At 41.3% G+C, this 23,177-nt stretch overlaps 1 protein-coding gene across 1 annotated transcript in view; it reads right to left on the bottom strand.

Moving 5' to 3' along the window:
- APPL2 (adaptor protein, phosphotyrosine interacting with PH domain and leucine zipper 2) overlaps positions 1 to 22,649 on the bottom strand; it is a 32,761-nt gene extending 10,112 nt beyond the window's left edge. The window contains exons 1-9 of the mRNA XM_051784374.1: positions 22,404 to 22,649; positions 17,440 to 17,538; positions 8,250 to 8,309; positions 7,677 to 7,748; positions 6,266 to 6,353; positions 3,690 to 3,731; positions 3,512 to 3,570; positions 2,411 to 2,557; positions 149 to 231 (exon numbers count right to left, since the gene is read on the bottom strand). Of these exons, the coding sequence (XP_051640334.1) occupies positions 149 to 231; positions 2,411 to 2,557; positions 3,512 to 3,570; positions 3,690 to 3,731; positions 6,266 to 6,353; positions 7,677 to 7,748; positions 8,250 to 8,309; positions 17,440 to 17,538; positions 22,404 to 22,457 (704 nt within the window). The 5' untranslated portion in view covers positions 22,458 to 22,649. The remainder of the gene's footprint in view (positions 1 to 148; positions 232 to 2,410; positions 2,558 to 3,511; positions 3,571 to 3,689; positions 3,732 to 6,265; positions 6,354 to 7,676; positions 7,749 to 8,249; positions 8,310 to 17,439; positions 17,539 to 22,403) is intronic.
- Between the last annotated feature and the right edge of the window lie 528 nt (positions 22,650 to 23,177).

Raw genomic sequence — 23,177 nt, 5'->3', positions numbered from 1 at the left:
TAACAAAATATGCTCAACAATGCAATGCAAGCATGGAAGGAATCTCATAAGAAAGAAACAGAGGCACCCTCAGTTAGTGTGCTGAAGGTTAGAGAACTACTGCTCAGAATCCAGTGGAAGACAAAAGGAAACAAAAGTACCAGATTACCTTTGAACCATGTCTGAAACAGATGACAAAAAGCTGTCCATTCTTTTGGAAAACATCTCTGCTCCTTTCTTAAAGAAGTTGATCTGAAAAATACCAAAAAAAAAAAAAGACACTTGAAGATCTCTTGGCTTTGGCAGACAAGTAACAGATTGTGGGGAGTGTTCACAGCGATCCCACGATGACGGGTACTTTTGGCAGGCAATCAAACACATGGTCAAACAGCTGCGTTGCCTTTCTTTGTGCTTCCCACTTTTGCAGCTTTCCACCCTTTCACACACAGATAAGCTGTTGGTTGCTGACAGGTATGTTTCCAATGAACTTTCTAAATGACTGAAATAAGGGAATGGGTAGCTTCTCCCATATTAGCACTGTGCAGAATTGGGTCTTGTGGTGTTATGAGCTGCTGTGTGCAATGCCACCATATTAAAGGAAATGGGACACAAAGCATCCATTAAGTTTCACTAGTCCAATCTGGACTACCAACTCCAACATGAAAATCTTTTAAGTGGTACAGCAAAGTCAGTCAGGAAAGTGATGAAGTAGTAGTAGCTGTGCTAGCAGAAGCCTCCAAGGCAATTGGTTGTATTGGCTACAGATTTACCATGGGTTTTGTTCTACTGAAGGAGCTAAAAAAAGCTACTATGGTCAAAGTGCACATTTTGTGACAGAAGATTAATTCTCTTAGCTGGTATGGCTCAGCAAGTATGCAACAGCAGCAAAGTACTCAGTGTAGACTTGACCTTGGATTACCTGCTGCGGGGCACACAGTCATCATTAGGGCCTACTGGCAACGGAGTGAAACATGAACACAGCTGGCACGTGTGTGCAATGAATTAGGTTTAAAAAATATAAAAAAAAAAAAAATCAGTGAACTACCCTGAAAAGAGATGGAAAAGCAAATTCTTGGATGTTAAGCAATTTATTTGCTATTTCATCCACTTTTACTCGTGATTTACTCCCTTTCCCTAACCTTCCTCTTACCTGTAAGTCCGACTTCTGCAACTGTGTTATTGACCACAGGCTCCCTTTACAGGCAAAGGAGAGAAGTCATGCCCTCCTGAAGAACAATTCACCTATTTTATTTCTGAAGCCTAGTTCAGGAGGAAGAGCTCTAAATCCCACTGATGCTAGACCGACATGCCTAGCTCACACATTGATGTCAGTTTTCAGTCAAATGAACCCTGTATTAGCCACTTCCACAAATTCCTTACAGACTACTCATTTGTTGGAAATGTGAAACAGGAGACATGTTTTGAGAATTAATGATAAAAATATATGCTTGGGATGAAGGGCAGTTCACAATATTTAAGCACCAATATCAACTGGCTTCTGGTTACTGAGTCATTCCCATGACAACCTGAGACTTTCCTGTATAAAGCACTGAGATACAGCAGTTCTGTCAGACAAAGTACAGGGAAAGTATGTTCTGTTTGACTTCCAGTAAAGGAAACCAATGCAGTTCTTTCACTTAGGATGGTTGCAGCAGAGAAGCAGTGTGAACTCCCATGGTGGGGAAAGTGACTGAATCTTTATTTTCTACCTGTTTCAAATGGGGCACATGATCTGCAAAGGACAGGACAATGGAGATGATGATGATCCACATTACAGAGCACTGCATCCATTTTTCCTGTTTCATAGCCTGTTTCTCATTTTCCCAATGCTTTCTTTCATCAATGTCAAAGCACAAAAGACCCTTAAAATGGGTGATAATGAGAATCAAATGCTGAGAGTCAGATTACCAGTATTACTACATTTTACAATGCTCTATCAAATTACTGGTAGGATAAAAATTAGAAAAATGTTTTGCCAGCCTTCTGCTCAATCCCCTCTACTGTTCTGTCCTTCAAGTTCTCCAGAGCATGCTCTGTTCCCTATCGTGTACACTCCTCATCAGTATGCCGAACATTATGTGCCAGGAAGGGAACTGCTACATAGGAGAGTTTGTGCAGAGTAAACAGTGGAAGTAAATGCTACTGCACTGATAGCTTAGCTGTGAAAAAACTAACCCCAGGCTGATTTTGCATATAAGTGTACTGGATTTTTTTTCATTGGTGTCTTTCCTGAATATCTAAGCATTCATCTATCTGCCACAAATAAAATCAGTTGTTAAATCTAGGCAAGCTGAACACAAGTTGTTTTCCTCCTCTCCCCCCAACATACACCTCGTTATAATTTGTCAGTTCTCACAATAAATCCTGAGTTACAATGTTCTACTTTTCCCAGGAACATGTCTAAGTGATATGGATGCTTTACTGTCCATACCTGTCCTCGTGTATATCCTAGCATAGGTTCCATCATTGCCACTCTCTTCCTGTACTGCAGAGCATTCAGGGCACAGTAATATTGCAGGGATGAAAGGTGCTGCTTTCTTCTTGCATTTGCCACTTCTTTCGCCACTTCTGCCTTAAGCTGAATAAAAATTAAGAGGTTGACAAAGTGTTACTGTGTATATGGATATATTTACTGATTATTTTCAAGTTATCTTTAAGTAATTCTTATTACTGAACTTTTCCAGGTTAAAAGGAAGGATGAGAAACAAAAAAAGCAAATCCAAACCCCAAAGCAAGCATTTCAAACCCTTCTCTGTCAAGATACTTAAGCTTTTGGGGAGCCCCAGTGACTACAAACTATGTAACAACCACAAGTAAAAATCTGGATCTGATCTCTCTGCAAGAAATTTATTTGCAGCTGAGATCACAACACAAATCTGCAAGTGCAGAAATCAGAGATGAATAATTCACCATATGCTATGTCACATTTTGTTCTGTAATGCATTACCTTACAAGGACCATCCTGTAGAACTGATTCACTCTTAGGATAGGGCCAGTCACATGCTTTTTGGCATAAAGGGATGTATTTTGCAATAGTGGTCCAGTGGGCAAAGAAGAAGAAATGTAGAACAATCCCACCAACAGAGTTATGGTAAGAGGAATGACAGTCCACAACAGGGAAATTTAAGGAAGGTAGATGTGAAGAAATGGAACACTTTAGAAACAGCAGACACAAGGCTACATGACAGTTCACAATGAATTGTATTCAGTAATGCTGCATCATCACCTCAGCTGTACAACAGTAGGCCTACAAAAATCTATTTATAGCCATTTGGATGGCCTCTGCCTGAAGAGTTCCCATGGACCTGAAGGGCACTAGTTCAGCACAATATTTGATCACTTGCCTAACTTGGGAGAAAACAGATATGACTTTGCTGAGTTGATGTTGAAAAGCTTTGTGTCTGCTTGGAAACAAAATCACAAGTACTCTCGAGCTGTTGTGAATTTAAGCGATGAACTCTCCAAAGTTCCTAAGTGAACAGTGATGCAGACAGAATGGCTGAGGAAAACATTTTCTTTTAATGTTTCTTACCTTTTCATTTTCTTTCCTTTTCGGTAACCTGCTATACTTTGCCATGGACACGTCATGTTCTGTAGACAAGGAACATTATTGTTTTTAGAAATGTGATGTGTGTGTGCATAGATTAAAAATGTCTTCTGTGATATAACAAGTGCACACAAACAGAAACAAACAAAACAGGGACACATACCGTTGCTAGCAAGGCCAAAAAGGTCCTTCAATGTGCTTACTTCTGGAAAAGAGAAATCAAATATTCAAAGTAAAAACTGCTGTAAACACTTCGTTCAACTGAGACCATTATGTTTATGCCCAAGTCACTTCCAGCCCTTTCACAGCAGAGATGTATACATTGTGCCTGCCTTGAAAAGGCTAAACCATATCAGCTGCTAAAGAAATGAATAGGCAGATAGCAAATTAAGGGTGAAGTGAGTTTACTTACTGAGCAAGTTGACACTGAAAAAGATGCCTTACCTGCCAGTGTCATTTACCCAAAGAAGCATCATTTTTGTTATGGCAAAAGGCTGACCACTATCATAAAAGATCAGCAGTTCTGAACAACTTCCTGACAATGCTTATGTGATACTGAGAAATCTAAGACACATACATCGAAGAGATCATAGAATCATAGAATCAGTTGGGTTGGAAGGGACCTCTGAGATCATCAAGTCCAACCCTTGATCCACTACTGCTGTGGTTACTAGGCCATGGCACTAAGTGCCACATCCAGTCTCTTTTTAAAAACCTCCAGAGATGGAGAACCACCACTTCCCTGGGCAGCCCATTCCAGTGTCTGACCACCCTCTCTGGAAAGAAATTCTTTCTAACATCTAACCTAAACCTCCCCTGGCACAACTTGAGACCATGCCCTCTTGTCTTGCTGATAGTTGCCTGGGAAAAGAGACCAACCCCCACCTGGCTACAACCTCCTTTCAGGTAGTTGTAGAGGGTGATGAGGTCTCCCCTGAGCCTCCTCTTCTCCAGGCTGAACAGCCCCAGCTCCTTCAGCCTCTCCTCATAGGACTTGTGCTTGAACTAAAGCCCCTTTCCTGTACATAAATCTTCCTCAAGGTGAAACATTTTTTGCTAAGTTTCTCCATTAAAAGAAATATGCATCTAACACATCTGACAGCTGGCTGTGGTACTTCTGTAACAAGCACTGGCCACGACTTTCTGACACAGGTAGAAAGAAAAACTAAACAACTTTACAAGTGCTGGGCACAAGCTACTCTTAGTGTCTACACCAATGAATGCTTTAACTGACAAAACTCTCTCAAAAAGCTACAAAGAAAGCACATTCACAAGAACAGACATTATGCAGCTGTGAAAATACTAAAGGGAAATTGTAGGAGGTCATCATGGTGTCTGATTATTTTTAAGTCCCTACTCATTAATCAGCTTCACACCATTTTTTTCTCCCCAGGACACTTCATCATGACTCTGATGCAGAAAGACAGAAATTCTTGGCACGTGTGACTAACTTGTACCTAGAGGTTTTTACAGAGTATTCAGTACAAGGATGTAACAAGGTTAAAAGTAAAAACAATAACACAGTTAATCTTCCTTGCTTCCTAGTTTGATGCCTCAAGGAAATTTCAATAGGGCCAGGCCTCTACTAAAAATGCTCTTGTGCAAACTGTGTCAGAAAAAAACTGAGGTTGCGACGGATAGAACAAAAACCATTTTGACTTCCAGGGAAGCTGAAGAAACTTTCATTTTTTGTCATGAAGCAGTGAGGCTTTGGTTGCAGGCTTTATATGCATTTTCACGTATTTTTTTATCAACAAGAGGGAAGAATCCATAAACATGGAAATAGAATTACTCTATCAGCGAAGCCTCATTAAAGAGGTGAAAAAGTGTTTATAGAACCAACATCATACCATCCAAATCCTGCTTTATATTTGACATTATATGATAAACAAGATAGTCATTAACAAAGACACCTGGATGTCTTCACAATTTCAAATGAGATACTATAAAGAACTTAAAAGTCATTGTTTTGCTATAGTTGTTTTGTCTCCCATCAAAATGATGTCTATAAAAAGTACATAAATGGGACTGAGATTAGTGGAATGAGCAGTGGACTTTAATAAAAAGAAAAGAAAGAAAGAAAGAAAATGCTGCAATAAACACTCATGTTTCTGTTGCATGAGTAGGTAAGAGTGTCCTTGACCTTCAATATGAGCTTGTTTCTTTTGAAATTACACCAGATGTTTGCATTACTGCCTTGCTGTTTAAGTAATGAATTTCCAAATTTGTGTAATCAGGTTACTTGGAACCACCCTTGCATAGCAAGGATTTAAAGAGGACTGTTTCCTCAAAAGAGAGGGAATATACTAGTCTCTGAAGTTAAAAAAAAATTCTTGCTTGTGCTTGTCTAACAGCCCCAAATTTCTGAAGTGGGATAAATTCTGTTTGCAAGCCAGATTCACTGCTAAGCTGCCCTTCTTTAGACAATTATAACATCAGTGACTTCAGGAGAACTGACTAGTGTAAAAGCAGAGCGATCCAGCAAAGAACAAAGCTGTGTATTTTCAAACTTCCACCATATGGTGCACAAAATGTTATGTGGTGAACTTGAACTGGTTTTTGCCTGAGTAAAAGCATCCACCTGTCAATGAAATTCTGTAGTAGGAAAAAAAAAGTGACACAAAAACTTTTCTGTTAATCAACAAAGAACAAATTATTACATGGCATTATGTTTCAGTTTATGATGAAATAAGCAAGAAGGAACACGTGAGGAAAATGAAAACTTAGAATAAAATTTACCTGTGAGATCTTTTTCCCGAAATTGTATTATTGGGAGAACCATTGTATCCGCAAGCTGTTTTGCCAGTTCAGAGTGAAGGATGTTGAGCTGAAACAAAGAACAGAGGAATGTTCTAAGACACAGTGTAAATAAATAAAAAAACACTTCCCAGCCTGCCATTTATTCCTGGCAGACAAAAAAAAAAAAAAGAAAAAAAAAGATATAACCTACTTCAATGCTTAAAATACATTTCTCGAGATATCCAATACAGATGGGGATTTTTTCCTAAATGCTTAATTCCTGCTTGGTATTTTTCATGGATCCAAAAACTTTTCAGTTCCCACATAATGTATTAGGGCAGTTCACTTGACTGCCCTAATTTTAATGCTTAACACAGCAGGATTTAAACTGTAATTAGCCTTTATTAACCTGTTTTTGTTAGTCTCTACACCATGGAGTTACATTCCCACCATGATGACTAGACTTTCCATTCATGAGGGTTACCTCGAACACAATCACAACAGGGGACAACAAATGCTCCTTTGAAGTATCCCCTGAGAGCACACAGTGCAATGAGAGAAGCCTGAAGAAAAAGTAAACCTTTGGGATTCCTCTCACTGTATCATTAGAGTTATCCATTGGCTTTAAAATTTTTAACTTACTTTTTGCCCCACAACCCTATTTCCTGTCCCAAACAGCAGACCTCAATACAGACTTTTGTTTTCTTAATGAAAGTTGAAAGCAGACTAACAAGAATAACACATCTCTGATGGTACAGCCCTGCTCACAGCAGGAAGAGTGATGTGACAAATGATACTTAAGCAAGAAGGAGCTCAATACTAAGATTATCTTGAAATGTTATATGGGCAGGTCAACAGAAGCATTTAGAAAGACTCCCAATACTTAGCAGAAACCTACAGGGAATAGAAGTGTTCAGTGCACACAGCTGCAGTACCCAACCTGTTTTCACCACACAGCACTGCAGCCTTCCCCAAACATCTTTGGATTCTGCAGGATCTCACAGCAACTAAACTGCAACTTTACTAATTCACAGCTGCCCTGCATCTATATCTGGCAAGTTTTGGCTCAAACTACAGTGTTTAAAGCTTACAAATGTAAATATCATTTTAAAATGGAATTAAACAAAAAATTGCCCCAGCCTACATGACACATCCTATTTCAGCCTTTTTTTAGGTTCCCTTAAGAAGTTCAGCTTTGCTCTCAGGACAGCATGTGCAATGAAGCCACAGAAACAGCTCTTAACATTACAGAAGGATGATATTATACTTCCTTATCCTGAATTGAATGACTCTCTAAAACCCAGACACAATCTAGCCTTCAGTGGAAAGGCTCAGAATCAAAAGGACAGACTCAAAGAAAAACTCCTAATATTCTATATTGTAAGAACAGAATATTAGCAACTCAAATTACCTCATCCACAACTTTTGAAAAATAATGAAGGGTAGATATCACTTCTTCATCTCCTTTGCCTAAGGCAAAATGCTGGAAATAGAAACACATATTTGGTCTGTAAATCAATAAAGGTGAGTATAAAATACAACACGTATTTTACTACAAAGCTAATGAATACTCCTACAAAATGCAATAAATGATAAAACTAAATTAAAAAACAGAAACTCATTAATACACATCCTTTTACCCTGCTCTTCTTGTTTTAAATTAAATGGATTTTGGACAACACTTAATTCTTATTATAGTCATTTTAAAGTCACAGTCACGTAACAGGAGCAAACTGGTTTGTATCTTGATAAGATTATTAACTCACATTTTGCACCTTTTTGGGGGGTTTTCTTTGGTTGGTTGGGGTTTTTTAAGATTTTCAAGAATGACCTAACTCCCTTCAACATCCTGGGGAATTTCACAACAGCCTTCACATGAAACTAAGTAAAGCGAATGCCCTGAGCACTTCTGGAACACACATTATTTACACAGACTTCTTCACAAGTGCTGAGGCAGAAAAGAAAAGTCATATGCTGGACATACCTGCTTTTCATAGGCAAGGAGCTGCTTTGAAAGCTGTTGTGTGGCAAGACACATTTCATTCTGCAAAAAAAAAATTGACATGTTAATAGAAATAATGAAAAGTCCTTAGCTCTGCTGTTACTACTACTTTGTTACCAGCTTCTTCACTGAATCTGAACCTACCCACACAAACATTCAATTGTGTGTAAGCAACTAGTCCCAAAATACCTGCATAGAGAAGCAGCAATAACAGGTATACTTCAGACCTAATCAACACACGGTTTAATTACTCTGAATAGAAGTAAGATTTGGGGGTTAGTTTTGGGTTTGGGTTTCCCCCACTCCAAAAATATAACAAAGCTAGAACAATCTCAAACCCGTAAGCCACCATTCCAGCATAAGAATGTTTCATATTGGTTAATCATCTTTCCCCAAAATCTACATCAATAAAGAGAACCAGCAGATGGGCCTTCATAATGCATTCATGCTCAGGGAATGTGCCAAGGTAATTACAGTGCTTTAAGTGGATACAGGAGCACAAAACAGCTCATCTCTATTCTCATGGCTACACCAGCCAATGAAACCACACACATCCTCAAGACGTGCTTACTCAAGGCAAGACTTGTAGGGAAGGCATATAATTTTTGCTTGACAGCTGGAAAAACCAGACAAGCATTTGGATATGTCAATCTTTAATCAATGTATTACTAACACTGGTATATCAGCTGCTGTATCCCTGATTTGCTAACAATGACTTAAAACTAGAAAAAAAGAAAAAGGGGAAGGGGTAACTGGGATCTGTCTTAATCCCTGTCAGATCTTTCTCTTCCTCAGTAATGAAGAAAACTAATCACTTTTAATTTAATTTTAACCTTAACACAAGCTATTCCTGTCTCCAAACACATAAGGCCATAGAGAGTTTATAAAACTAGAGGCAATCTCTGAACTGCTTTAATAGAACCCTTTATACTGGGGCTGATTGAGAAAACCATTAAAACTGGGACAGAGTTTGTGTGCTCTCTTATTGTCTCTTGTCATCTTGAGCAAGCAGAGCAAAGCACCGTAAGCCATCTGGGCCAGAGATCCTGAAACACCCTTTACTTTGTCCTGATGCCACGTCTGACATACTGTATTATATCCTGATGCTTCCATACCACCTTGACATGTCAGGAAGGAGGGTTAATATGGGCATCAAGGCCCAAACATTTAGTCAGTCTTAAGTACCCAAGTATTCAGAAAAAAACACAGCCAGCCACAGCCCAGGTAACAGCAGCTGTATGTAAACACATAGCAGGAAAAACTGAGTGACATGATTCTGACCATCTTAAAGCACTCTGGTGGTAACACTGAGAGGTGGGTGAAGATGGGGCAGTAGAGGCCTTCCAAGGTTGTGCTTTATAATAAAAAACAAACCCTGTTAAGGGCTCAGGCAAGGATAGGAACGAGCCTTAACTATCTGCCCCCAAGCTACAATAACATCTGAGAAACTTCACTACCTTTGAAGCAGAGCTAGCAAGCAATGAGCTGGTGACAGGAAGGATGGGACTCCTTGCATGTATAACATGACATTAAAAGGGGTTTGTTTTTTGTTTGTATGCACGTGGGTGGAATTTAAGATTACAAAAAGAAGCAGAGGTTCTCAGACGTGGGATCTTTTTCATAAACACCACCTCAAAGAGAGAGCTGAGTAATAACTGCAAGAAGACCAAGTCCTCACACAGCAACTGTGATGCCGTCTGTAAGATGTACAGCTGGGGCAGAGTGAGAGAAATCTTTTGAAACAAACTGAGTATTAGAAACACGCTCTTTCCCCCCCGCTTTTTGTTTCAATTTACTTATTCCTGCAAAGTCTGCAATTGTGTTATCTGCTCTGAAGTTGGGAAATATATTCTTCTGGGTTAAACTTGCTAACACTAGAAGGAGCTTCAGAATAATGGGCTGACACCAAAGGCATCCCTTTTTTTGTTAGCCATCCCCCAAGCTTCTACCAGTCTGGTTTTTAAAGACTGAACCCTCAATTTCCTCACATAATGTTCAAAGAGTAACAAGGAGCATTATTACTCATCACATGGGACATACACGTGGGACAGTTTGAAGACGGCAATGCAAAGAGCTGTGTGGAATAAGCAACTTCCAGTGATCACTGCTCCCCAGGAGTAGTCTCCAGTATGTGATAGGATAATAGGGGAATACAGAGGGTCTCAAAGGGGTGTAAATTAACAACACCTTCCCAAGTACATGATCAGGTAACAGTAGTTAACTATAGATGCCAAGAAGACATTTGTAGCATGCTACTCCAGATACAGAACGAATTGACAGATGTGCCTGACACAAAACTTACTTTTGGATTTTAGGCTGATTTTGGGACAACAGTTCCATGCATCATTCATAACCCACTGCTGCCAGCAGGTTGCATTTCTCATTTATAGTCTCAGTTCTTTGTGTCAGGACACCACAACTTGTTACTCAATCCCTACCCTATGTGGGAGAGTTAATCCTGGGTCCTTCATCCTCTCTCCCAACACCTGCCAGACTTAGTTCCCATTAGAAGCACAAAGTCATTCATTGTATCACTTGGGAAAAACAAACAAACAAACAAACAAATCAAAACAAAACCAAACACAGGCACACACCCAAAAGTCGTAAACAAATCAAATCAAGCTATCAAGTTGAAACTCAGTCCATTGCACAAGGAACAGGAAGCAGGCAAAGTGCTCTGCTGACCTAGTGGTAATACTGCATTGCTAAACACGCTAATCTGGGAAAGTTTGGTTTAATCCTCCTTCCATTTCTTCCTAATCAGCCTTTTCCCCTCCCCCCACTCTGCTACCAATCAGTCTCAAGACTTAGAAGTCTTAGAAGAATTTGCATTGCTTCAGTTGACAGATCCACTAAATCCAGGCAAATCATTTTAACAGGTTTTAATCTTTTTGCAAGACATTTTCCCACGGAATACAGCAGCATTCATTTCCTTTATCCTGAAGTGACTGAAATTCAGTATACCACAGCAAAAGAAAAAACTATGATATGATCCTGACTCCACATCACCTTAACATTTCAGAATTCATCACACATTTATGGAGTGGAGAGCTATTCATGAAATATCAGGTAGAAACTCAATAAAATCCTGAACAGAAATCAAAGTATTCTAAATGAAGGCAAACTTAACCAGTACTGGGCCTTGCACATACAGTCATCTGCACTAAAAGATTTTACTTAACAGGGAAAACACTACTGCAGCATTAATGTAAAAAAAGTGTACCAGAAGGAAGGAAGGAAGGAAGAAAAGACTGTATGTAAATAAGCATAAAGCAATCAGCAGTGACTACAGATGTGCTGACTCTTTTTTTTTTTCTTTAACCTTGGCTGGCATGACAGCCCTAGGAATAGATTTTTATAGATATAGAGTTCACTAAGTCCAATTCAAATGTGTAAGGTAATGGAAATTGTGTCTTCAATCTATCATTAATCTACCAAAAATGAAAAACCATTGATTAAAAAACCAGTTTAATTCTCAACTTATTTCTGTACCTCACCCTATCTTCAAATAAGTCAGCAAAAAAAAAAAAAAAGTCCAACTTATTTTCTGATCTAGTGCCAGAGAAAAGGCATGTGATTTTTTTATGTGTTGACTCCACCTTCTTCACTATCACTACCTTCACTACCTTTATTCATGAAGCTGTCCATATCATCAGAAGAGAGTATGATTTTTCTATAACCTCTTTGCAATAAATATCCACACCATTAACCATTTACCAGTGAGGCAATCCATCCATTTTTAGAGTATCTTCTTGTATTTTTCCAAAATCAACTCTGAGGAATAATCTGCTGAAGTCTGAAGATATTTCCATAGACAGCTGTCTAACAGACTACAAATCTGGAGGCATGTAAAGGATGAAGTTGAGCTGTAAATTAATATCTACAGACACAGAACTACTCCAGCATGTCCAATTCCAATCCCAATATAATGAAGCTTTCTGCAAAGCAACTTTCCTATGCCTGCTAAAGTTGGCATTTTTAAAACCCTACAAGTAACCAGTACAGAGCAGTGTTTACTTCATATAAACAACAAGATACTGGTAAAGGTCTGCACTATGAACGTGCAGAATGACACATAATAAAATTTAGCTTGCATCTGGGAAAGCTTAATGCCCCATAAGTGAGGAAAAAAAACCAGGTTAAGGAGAAGGTCCATGAGGTAGTTGCAGCCTTCCCATCCTTTGAGAACTAGGCAGCACATCTACCTTCAAATCAGGCACAGCACAAAAAGAACTGGGTCTTGATGCAACTGTTTTATGCAGCTCAATTTATATGTGCTTATCATCTTCCTACAAAGTAGAATTCTCCAGCAATCTAGTAAATGGCACAGTCCTACAGGCTTAGGTTTGCATATTAAATGGCTTGGAAACATGAATCCAGAGTTGCAAGGAGCTAAGCCTCACCAGGGTGATCAGGCTGTGCAGCACTTTACAGGATCAGGCTAACATATGGCTTGCCCTGCTGCTGGTTCCCAGCATGGCATTCCATCCTCATAAACAGGAACAGCTCAGCAGAGGACAGACTCAAGAAACAGAAGACACTAGGCAAAGCTCCACTGTAAAGCAGCAAAAGCAGCTACAATAGGATGGCTAGTTCAGCATGGAAATAATCTCTCCAGCTTCTTTCAAAACAATCACTACCAGCAAGGTACATTTATGCTTCCTCAAATCTCCAGATCCTGCTTAGTGCAGTGTCAACTTGTTTCCGGGCATGGCGACAACTCCAACTTTATAGGCAATATTAAAACCAACTCCCATGCCTTTGTTAACACATTGGTGCTCACGTGGTAATGTGCTGATTACCTCTGTTAGCAACATACGGTGAACAGGCCTCAGGAAGGTAAGAGATATATGATGTATACTTACAATGAATATGGAACAAAAATACAGGACTTCACAGAAGTCAGTGCTCACAACTGCAGTTTATTGCAAATGTTTATCCTTTCTACTATCTATTGAAACTCCTCTATGTGGAACCACAAGTTTACAAAATGCTAACTTAAATTTTATTCTTTAAAAGGTTTTGGGAAAAAAAGTCTTATAATTTGAAAAGGGAACACAATAGTTCCCTTACACATTTAAAGAAAGCAATTAAAAGAAAAACTGTATCGGTGCTTACTTGCTATTTAAGCAAGAACTAATTTAAGAACCCTGAACACTTGGAGTTAGCTCTACAACATAATAAATATAAAAATTCATGCACACCCTAGAGAGCCTGACACCTATCTACTGAGTCACAGCCTAGTGAAGGCAATGCACAGGAAAATGAAACAAGCAGCACTGTAGAAAAATGCAGACATGAGGTGTCCTGAATTTGTGGAGAGAAGTAACACTGTTATGAAGCACTACCTAAAACAGCCCTGGACAGATTGAAGCTGTCCTGATTCCCATGTAATGTGGTACCTATAAACCAAGACTATTCCATAATTGTCAAGAGTTTCCTTAAGAGTCTGGACATAAAAAGGCAGTGAGCCCCAGAGGTTGTTGCAGCTTTACCTGTGTGACTCTGGAATTACAAGACAACTGCTCACAGAGATACAGATGCTGAACAGAATTACACTTCACAATTCCCATGCTGTCCCCCCTCCAGATGTATCTATAAAGACAGCATGTGTTTCTTTTTACTCCTCTTTGGCCATCACTGCCCCTTGTATCTAGATAGATTTGTCTGGACTCATGACATGAAACCTATTTACAGTGACAAAATGCTGCATCTTACTTTCCTTTAACCTGCTTAACTGTTTATCCCTTCTAATAGTCAGTAGAGACACAACAGTCTCCTGTCTTTGCTAAATGGCATTTTGTTTCAAGTGAAGATCCCAGCTCAGCCATTTCTACAGCATGATGGAGAACTGGAAATAATAGTAAAGCTCTGAAAATCCCTTACTATGACAGTGGTAAGTCAGGAAGGTAAACTGTGCACACTTTGCTCATACACCATTGCAAGAGCCTCAGCACTGTAACTTGAGTAAACTGAATTTTCTAACAGTCTTTGCTTGCTGCATTATATATTGGTCAGGTAATAAAAAGTACAGAATGACAAACACAACATTCACAGAACTCAGCAGTAATGCCAGACGCAGCATCAGGGCTTGCCTGGGAGGAAGAACTACAGGAATGAACTCTGCAAGACCGATATCATGATTACTTCAGGGTACCACAACACAGAAGGAAGTATAACATATACTCACTCACAAGGATGTGGTTTATTTGATGAACATAAAAATGCTTCACTGTATTTACACACGTGGGTTTGCCAGATCAACCAAACCTCACTCCTCAAGCACTGCTTTTGGTTCCTGTGACTTCTCCTCAGTCATGGCATCATACACTGCATCTGCCTCGCAGTATCACAGCCTCTTTTTCACTAAAGATCTCCATGTGCAGGAGGGAGTCACCACTCCGTCACACCTGGTGTGGGTGCCCAAAGAGGTGAGAGCACTGTCCTCATCCTGCAGAGCAATCAGAGGCTCATGACATTCTGAGGGCCTTGCACTCAAAGGCAACCTGCTGGCAATGTATCATCCAACTCCAGCCTGTCTGTTATTGGCCCTTCCACGTCCAACAGCTCCAGGTGCCTGAGCAGCATATCCACTGCTACACCCTGTGACAGGATGCTGCAGATCCCTCCTTACAGTCTTTAAGTCCTGCTTGAATACACATAAGTCTGAAAAGATGTTTAAAAAGATTCTCATTTTCCTAAGGGTTTTTAAAAACTCTGGGCAAATATTTCTCTTTCACACTGCTTTCAAATTCGCTGATCAAAGTGTTCAAAGCAGCTTGAGCTGTCAATTTACAAGTTTACTGCTGCTCTACACACAAAGCAGTGTTTTGAGACAACTATATGCATATATCCACAAGGATAATTAGCAGCATGCAGTTGGTAATAATTACTACTTCCCTGAGACTTTGCACTGAATCCATTCAGAACCATTAACTATTGTTATTTGATCACAAGCTACAGTGGTTTGAATTACATGAAAATTTGAGTTTTCATCACAAGAGACACCAAGGTTCTAGTAAACTACTCCAAAAGGATCTTGAAAACGTGGTAAGACATCTAGGAAATGTTACAGTTCAGAACAAAGTTAGGAAGAAAACAAAATTAACATTTTTAAAACTGTCATAAGTGTTTTGAGGGGTTGTAAACCCTTAATTTCCAAAACTGCGGACTAGTACAACTCACTGCTTTGTCTGACTGCCACGACTGTGATTCCAGTCATTTTTATAGTCATTGCCTTAAAGTAGGTCAGTAACTGTAATTCCTATTTTACAGAAAGGGAAATCAGAGCAGGGGATTGCAATGACTTTGCAAAGAGAAAATTTGACTTTGCAGAGAGAAAATTTAAGTCAGGAAAATAAAAAGGCAAATTCAGAAACTGATTTCTCCATACTCTCAGCTTTTACAGGGTTGGTAGCACATGCTGCTCCTGAGGTCCAGACAATGTGTGTCCTAACAACACAACAAAAATTCTTTTTCTCTCAAGTTGTGATTAGCCAGCCAAGAAATATTACACACAGATTTTTCTTAACTGTCCATTTAGGTTTAGTAGGCAATTCAGCATTACCCTTCTATTTCTACTTCTCAAAATGGCATAAAACTCTGAAGACATATTTCAATACTCACAAGTGACTGAATATATCAAACTAAAGCAGTGTTCAGGAAAGAAGTGGCCAAGAAGTGCTGGGAAAATGAAGCAGACTCAGTAGTACTGCAAAATACAGATGGGTAAATGTGCTGTGACAGTGAGAAGAAAGAGGAAATGTCATAACCGTGGAACAAGAGAAATAGAGAAGGCTAAAAACCAAGATGAAAAGGAAGAGGCAAACAAAAGCAGATAAAGTTTTTTTTCTTAAATCACAGATCAGAGTAACCACTTCCTAAAATGCCACCCTAAGACGTCATTAGCAGGGGAAAAAGACATGTACTGGACCCTTGAAAATCAAATGTATCTTCTGAGTTTCTTCTTTCATCTGTTTCAATCCTACCTGATCTTTGGTGTCAGATTCCTACTATCCAACATGCCCATACTCTTCCTGCTCTTAAAAAGACTCTCCCAAAATGCCCACCACTGACTTTCAGTGCTGATTTCATGTCACCTCTCCAGCCCCTGGCTATGTGCTGCATTGTTTTCTATGTACCTAAGCTGTGCTGTAAGCCTCTGATTGCTCTGCATTTGCACAAGATCCACGACATGAAGACTTTGAAGCTCGCCAAAGCTGGATCTTCCAGGTGTAGGTCACTAGATCCTGGGAAATTAGTTCTTCCAAGTCAAACTATCAGTCACTCAAAGCATAGTCCCACCAAATGGACACATACTTGGAGTAGTTTTATAGCTGAACTGATTCCTAATATAAGAATCAGAATCAGGCACTCTTCCGGTAAATTCAAAATATCCCCATTGTCCTCATCTCTCTGTGTACTCTGATTTACTGGTTTAAGAATAGAAAAGCTGTTTCTAGGGAACTCAGGTATCTAACCTACATAAATACTTGCAAAAATTCCATGACACACTGTGTATGTCTTTCAAGACCTAGATAGGGTATTTTGAAATATCGAGTTTTACGCACATGGGAATCAGTGTCACTGAAAATCACTCAGATTTACAGTAACCTTTTCCAAAGCACTGGATATAATTTCGAGGGGATTCAGTCATCTAGGTCATGTAAGTACTTTAGAAAAATGTTATTTTTTCTGCTCCTGCTCCCATACTTTTCACTCTGGCTACTGTAGGTACTTGACTTCAGTATGATCCAAAGTGCACATTCTCTCTGTAATCAATAGACACAGACAGTTCCCTCCAAAAGGTGAGTCACAGCATCTAAGTTAGGTGCCTAAAGTCAGTGTGAGTACCTGTGTATTGTGTTTACATTTAGGTAAGCAATTCTGTCAAGACTGGCCTTTCAATGCACCCTAAGGTAAGGACATACCACAATTTTACTTTCACGAATTGCTTGGAGACAGACAAAGAAAACAAGATCTTTTTCATAAATATGACTTTTCTGAGCATTAAGGAGGGAAGGGGCTGAGATACCAGATGAAAAACACCCACTACTCCCCTTAAACCACAAGAGGTACAGGTACTTGGCAACTCTCATGTAAATAACAGCATCATAATAGCAATTCATCTTCTACTCCACCGTGAACAAAAGAAACACAAATGAAAAATTACCTGAGCACCATAGACTCGTTGCATTGCCTGAAGCAACTGGTTTGTATATTCAGTAAGGGTTCCTGCATCTTCTTCAAACACACTGAGCAAAGACCGAGTCTTCAACAAAAGAAAAAAAAAAGCAAATGGTTTTAATCCTGAGTGGAAATATTAAAAAGAATCATAAGCAAATCACAGCAAAAAATAAAAATCAATCAGAAATAATAAGCCTTTACCTTTGCTTGATTTTGTTTATTCAGAATCTTGAAACACATAGAAATTATTTCTTGTATTATGGATAGGTAAACTGAGATATAAGGAGGAGAAGTGATAAAATGCTATGGCCAAATCCTGACTCCCAGTCTCTTGCTCCAGCTAACAGACAGTCCTTCCAACATAATTAGGAATGTAAAAAATCCTGAATATCTGCCTGCTGACTACAGTAATTCAAACCATGTTAAGGACTCTGGGTCAAACACCACTGCTTGCTCACTTTACTTCTCTAATGTCAGACTGCATTAAAAGCACCCCTTTCCAATGAGATAATTTACACAGTATTGTTCACTCTCAACTGTCTTGAGCAACTCTTACAGGGCCACTGCCAAAGTGAGCTGATGTAATGAGACCAAACAACTGAGTGTTCATCTATAACAACAGGCACAAGAGATACACCCACTCAGAGATACCCTGTACTTTCTCCATTCTCCTAACTCATCCTCGTCAGCAAATGGGGACAGGGGAAGAACATAATGACTTGTGTTATCTTAAACACATGAATTCCCTTGGTCTGTTGTAGTGAAATCATCAGAAACAAAGAACTGTGTTGCTGACACAGCTCCTGAGACGAGAAACAAAGATATTTCAAAATAATGCCAAGCTCAAGAATTTGCTAGACCATTACAATAATTAAAGAGGAAAGACTGTCCCTTTAACAAAGTCATGCTCCATCCTTAGTCTTAACTTTGATAAATCCAATCTATTTGATGCTAACTGGAAATGTCTTTCCATCTGTACAGCTAACTCCCATGACAATAATTAGCTTCATCTGCTTAAATGAGGGGCATGCATAAACTCCAGTACTTTCATAAACATGTCAGTCCTGTAAGAGAGAAAGTGCTTTAACTATCCCCTATTACAGGAATCTCTAATGTACCTGAAAAATCCAGGTTCAAATCTGGGAAAATTACTTCAAAGTTTTACGATACTGCACAGAAGGAATATGCATTTCCCCAAGGCATTTATTCTTCTCTGCAAAACTCTCTGCCCAGACTTTGTTTGTCCTGAAAAATTCAACATCAGCATCCTTCAAGAATCCTGGCCCATGATTAAATATCACTTCATCTCTGCTGAGAAGTATGTAAGTCAGAAATTAGTGTTGCTCAGCAGTTAAAATATAGGACTAGGGAGGCAGTCTTTGGATTCTTTCTAGGCATTGAACAGGAGTACCTTCTTACTTTGAGTAACTAAAAGCTCTCAACGTTTCACTCTGTTAATGTGCTAAGCTGCTACAACCCTTCCTACCTTAGAGACAATCCAATAAATGCATTTGGGAAACTAGTTCGAGATCTTAGCACGTAAGGGAACACACAATACCAAGTGCTGTTTTCAAATAAAGAGAACACAAAACCCAAAGAATGGAGAGAAGGCCAAGTCAATGAAATGGATACCAAGAACCCAAACATACAAAGGACCTTTGTGCAGAACTCCCCTACAAGGATAGTGGCATGATTTTGAGAGTTTTCCACATCAAGCTATTATTTCAGTAACTGAAAACATATCGATTTTCAAAAATATCTGGTTTGAAATGCTTTATTTTCAATGATGCCTTAAAACAAGGAAAATAATGTCAACAAACAATCTTGTATTTATACAGTGCTCAACTTCCTTGTTTTGTGTTACAATGGCACATAAAAAGCAAAGGGTATGAAGATGGTTAAAAATAAATCTAGAGAAAGCAAAAATTTTAAAACTTGCATGTTTATCAAGACAAATATCAAGCCAAAACTAAAAAGTTATAAAGAAATTGCCTGAAGTAGGCTACGAATCACACACTTCTGCATGCTGGAAAAGGCTCTCAAACACAGGAATGTCAGCTACATTTGTAAATCTTACTAAATTTTTGCAGGTTCGTTTCTTCAGATGTCTAAATATGGGTTGAAGTAGAACAGCTCTGGGAAATAATTTCTGAAAGTCTTGGCCTCTGTTATTACCACATTGTTCAGCAATAATAAAAACAGTAAATGATTCAGGCAGTTTGGAAGTTATTCTTGGAAACTTTCACATTTAGGAATACCATTTTAAATCACTGCAACAAAATACCAGTATGTGTATATTTTCATTGTTGCCATTTTGACAAATTCTGGAATAGCAGCTAATGCTGCTGAAATAAACCAGTAATCCAAATATTAAGCTAACATTTAGGAGGCCCCATTAATTGCAACACTATCTTGACTTCTGGAAAGACAGAAAAAAAATTTTCTGCTTTCATGTAAGTATTTCCCTTGGTTTTAGCACGACTGCTGATGTAAACTTCACTCCATTTTGTGGCCAAACACTTCAAAATTAAGACACTTCTTACGGCTTCTTTCAGCCTTTGTCTGGAGACAAATCAAGACAAAAGTACTGTATTGCTGAGGAGAGAAACCAAGTTTCAGAAACCTGATGAAGAAATAACTTTGGCCTAATTCTACTCTGTCTTGCACGTAATCTACATACTTCACAGAGTTTATACAAAGTGAGGTTATATCCTCACTTCACCATCCTTTTGCATTGCTCTAAGTGACAGCACAGAGAAAGGAGAATCAAGTCCCTTTACACAGAAGTAAACAATCCTGTAAGATGCTATGCTGCATGTTCTGCGGGACAAGAGACTGACTTTTTGCCTTGATTTTGCAGCACCTGGCACAGTGACCCTGTTGTGCTGTGAATCTAAAGCTCTCCCCAGGAAAAGAAGTAATAAAAATATAAAAGACTGAAAAAACCCACTCCTGTTTCCTTCATCAAAAAAATATATTTTAGCAGTATTGGGTCGTTATAAAAATTAAAGAATGTCCCTCCTTCCAAAAGCTGTAGAACTTGAACAAAAAGTATTGACCAAATCAAGCCAAAGCATCCTAAAAATACTCAAGTTTATGCATGCCACAGTATTCCAGTAACTGTAAAGGAGATGTTAACAGCCTTCATTTCAGGTCAGACGAAAGATGAAGACCTCCAAATTCAATTCAGTGCATTGTTCAGCTGCTTGAAGTCAGTGTTACATTTTTAATCATGGTGGGAAGTGTTGACTGAAGAGGTAAATGAGTTCACTTATCCTGTGTGTCCAGTTCTTCAGCTTCAGGATACAGAGGAAAGGTTAACACTAAAAATGTCAGTAACTGCCTATAATAAATCTAACATACTTTGGTAAACTGCGGAACACAGAAAAGTTCAGGCTGGCAAGGAACTCTGCACACCGCCTTGTTCAAACCTCTGCTCAACGCAGGGCTAACTCTGATGTTACATCAGGTGACTCAAGGCTTTTTCCAGTCCAGTTTTTAAAATTCCCAAGGCTGATCACATACATGCTGTACGAAACAAATGATGAAAATCTTTCTTACTAGGATGGGATTTCATGAAATTACAGAAGAACAGGATAAGAGGAGGTTACCAAGATGAGTCCCAAGGCTCATTAAGTCTTGACAGGTGCACATCCAATCTTTCTTTTAAAATGTCTCATGACAGACTCCATAACATGTGACAGCAACATGCTCCACACCTTACCTATTCATTCCTCCTCTTGAAACATCAGCAGACAAGTTGGGATTACAACACAGGGCTACCGGGGAACAGGATCCATGCTGATCCACCCCACCCTCCCTTCTTCTTTCCCTGTTTCACCCATTACTTTTGTATCTCTGTCTGCACTACACTTTGTCCTCAAGTGCACCTTCCTCGCTCCTCTGTGAAATTTCCACTCTTTCCCCTTCCCTTTATTTCTCTCTTCCACGTAAACTTTTTTCCTTCCATCCTCCTTTCCCAGTTCTCGAGGCCTCACACACCTTCAGCCCCTGGAAACATTATAATACGGTGTGTTCTTCGCTGTGGGGCTTGGCTTCCACAGTCCTCAGGGGTCATTCCTGCAGCTGTGTCACAACACGGCTCCAGCAGTGGGGCACAGGGGAGAAGGAGAACATCGCCCCCCGCCTGCAGTTGGGAAGGAAAGGGCAACGACCGCCTGCCCTCGTTTCTCAGACTCCTTCAGGAGGTCATCTTCGCAGGGATCTGCCTCATCTCGTCTATCCTCACGGGAAGCTCCTGTATCCGAACCACGGCCCCCGGGAGCGCTCACACCAGCGGGGAGGAGCAGGCACGCTGGCGGTGACACTCCTCCAGCCACTTCTGCCACCGGGGCCAGGTGACTCTCTGCGCACATGCGTCCCTTTCCCTGCGGGGGAAGCCAGGGCACCGAGCCATGCCCACCTGTCCTTCGCCAACACACCTCACCTTTCCAGGGCAACCCTGGCAGCCACCGAGCGCACACCGGGACAGGACAGTGCGAGGAGAGAGCCACGGGAGTTTCTCTGAGGGCGGTGAGGAGAAAGGGAGCTGTGCCTCCGCAGTGGGGGACCCCCTTCTCCGGGAACCCGCAGGAGCTGACTCTGCCTGGCTTTCCCCTGACTGATGCCCGGCGGGACACCAGAGCCTCCCCCGCCGCCACACGGTGCCTGCCTCACGGCATCCCTGCTGCCCTCCGGCTCCGACAGGCGAACTCACCCTGACCTACTTCTCGGCCCCGCCGCCCCGTCCCCCTGCACCGCCCCTGTCACCCCTCTCCCCACCGCGGGACGCCGCTCCGCGGCCCTCCCTGCTGCCAGTGCCCCCCGCCCCGGCCGGACCCGCGGGCTGCCCGCCGGCACCCTCCGCCCCGGTGCGTCACACTGACCGACCGACCGACCGAGCCCTCCCCTGGCAGCGGCCCCGGCGTCGCCCCCGGCAGCGGCCACTACCTGTGGGCTGTCCTGCAAAGCCTCTTCCAAGAGGAGCTTGTCGACGGCGGGCATGTTGGCGCTGCGGCGCGGCGGAGCGCTGGCAGGGAGCGGGGTGCGCGGCGCTGACACGCCCCGGCGGCGGGGCTCGGCGGCGTCCCTCCTTCCCTCCCTCCCTACGTCCGTCCGTCCGCGGCGATCCGCACGCAGCGGGCTCGGGCTGGACGGCTCCGCTGGCGGGGCCGAGGCCGCCCACTCCGCCCATTTCCCGTCCGCTGGAGGAAGCGAGTCACGGGGAAGGCCGGCAGGGGGTGGGTTCCTGCCGCCATTAACTCCTCGGGCCGTGGGGATGGAGGTTCCAGATGGAGGGCGCACCTTCCTCTCCTCCCCGGGCGCGGGGTCTCGCACTGCCCCGTTCTGGCTCCATCACCTGGGTGGCAGGAAGGGGGATGCAGTAGGGGCTGTGGATCCCCCCTCAGCAGAGGGAGGTCTCCCTGGTTGTGAGGGGGCGTGGGTGTGATGGAAGCCCGGGGGAGATCACACCCTCCCACTTGGGCTCGTGGGGCTCGAGGAGCTCCCAGCTGTGGGCGAGCCCTTTGGTGTGTCCCTCCGGACATGGCACTCTCTTCGGGTGCACGGCAGGCTGGAGGTGCTGGCAGGGCCAGCCGGCCTGATGGAGCCCCGGGGCCTCAGGGGAGCTTCCCTTGGTCTGCCCTGATTTCTGGGACCAGCACGGCTGCTGGCTAAGATGGACCTGCTTACCAGTTACCGGCCATTGTTTGTGGCATCTGCATT

Source organism: Manacus candei, unplaced genomic scaffold (genome assembly GCF_025592945.1).
Source record: "Manacus candei isolate 608988 ecotype Guabito, Panama unplaced genomic scaffold, ASM2559294v1 h1tg000018l, whole genome shotgun sequence".
NCBI classification, from domain to species: domain Eukaryota; kingdom Metazoa; phylum Chordata; class Aves; order Passeriformes; family Pipridae; genus Manacus; species Manacus candei.
The sequence above is the reverse complement of the archived record's forward strand: the minus strand, read 5'-3'. Positions and strand labels throughout refer to the sequence as shown.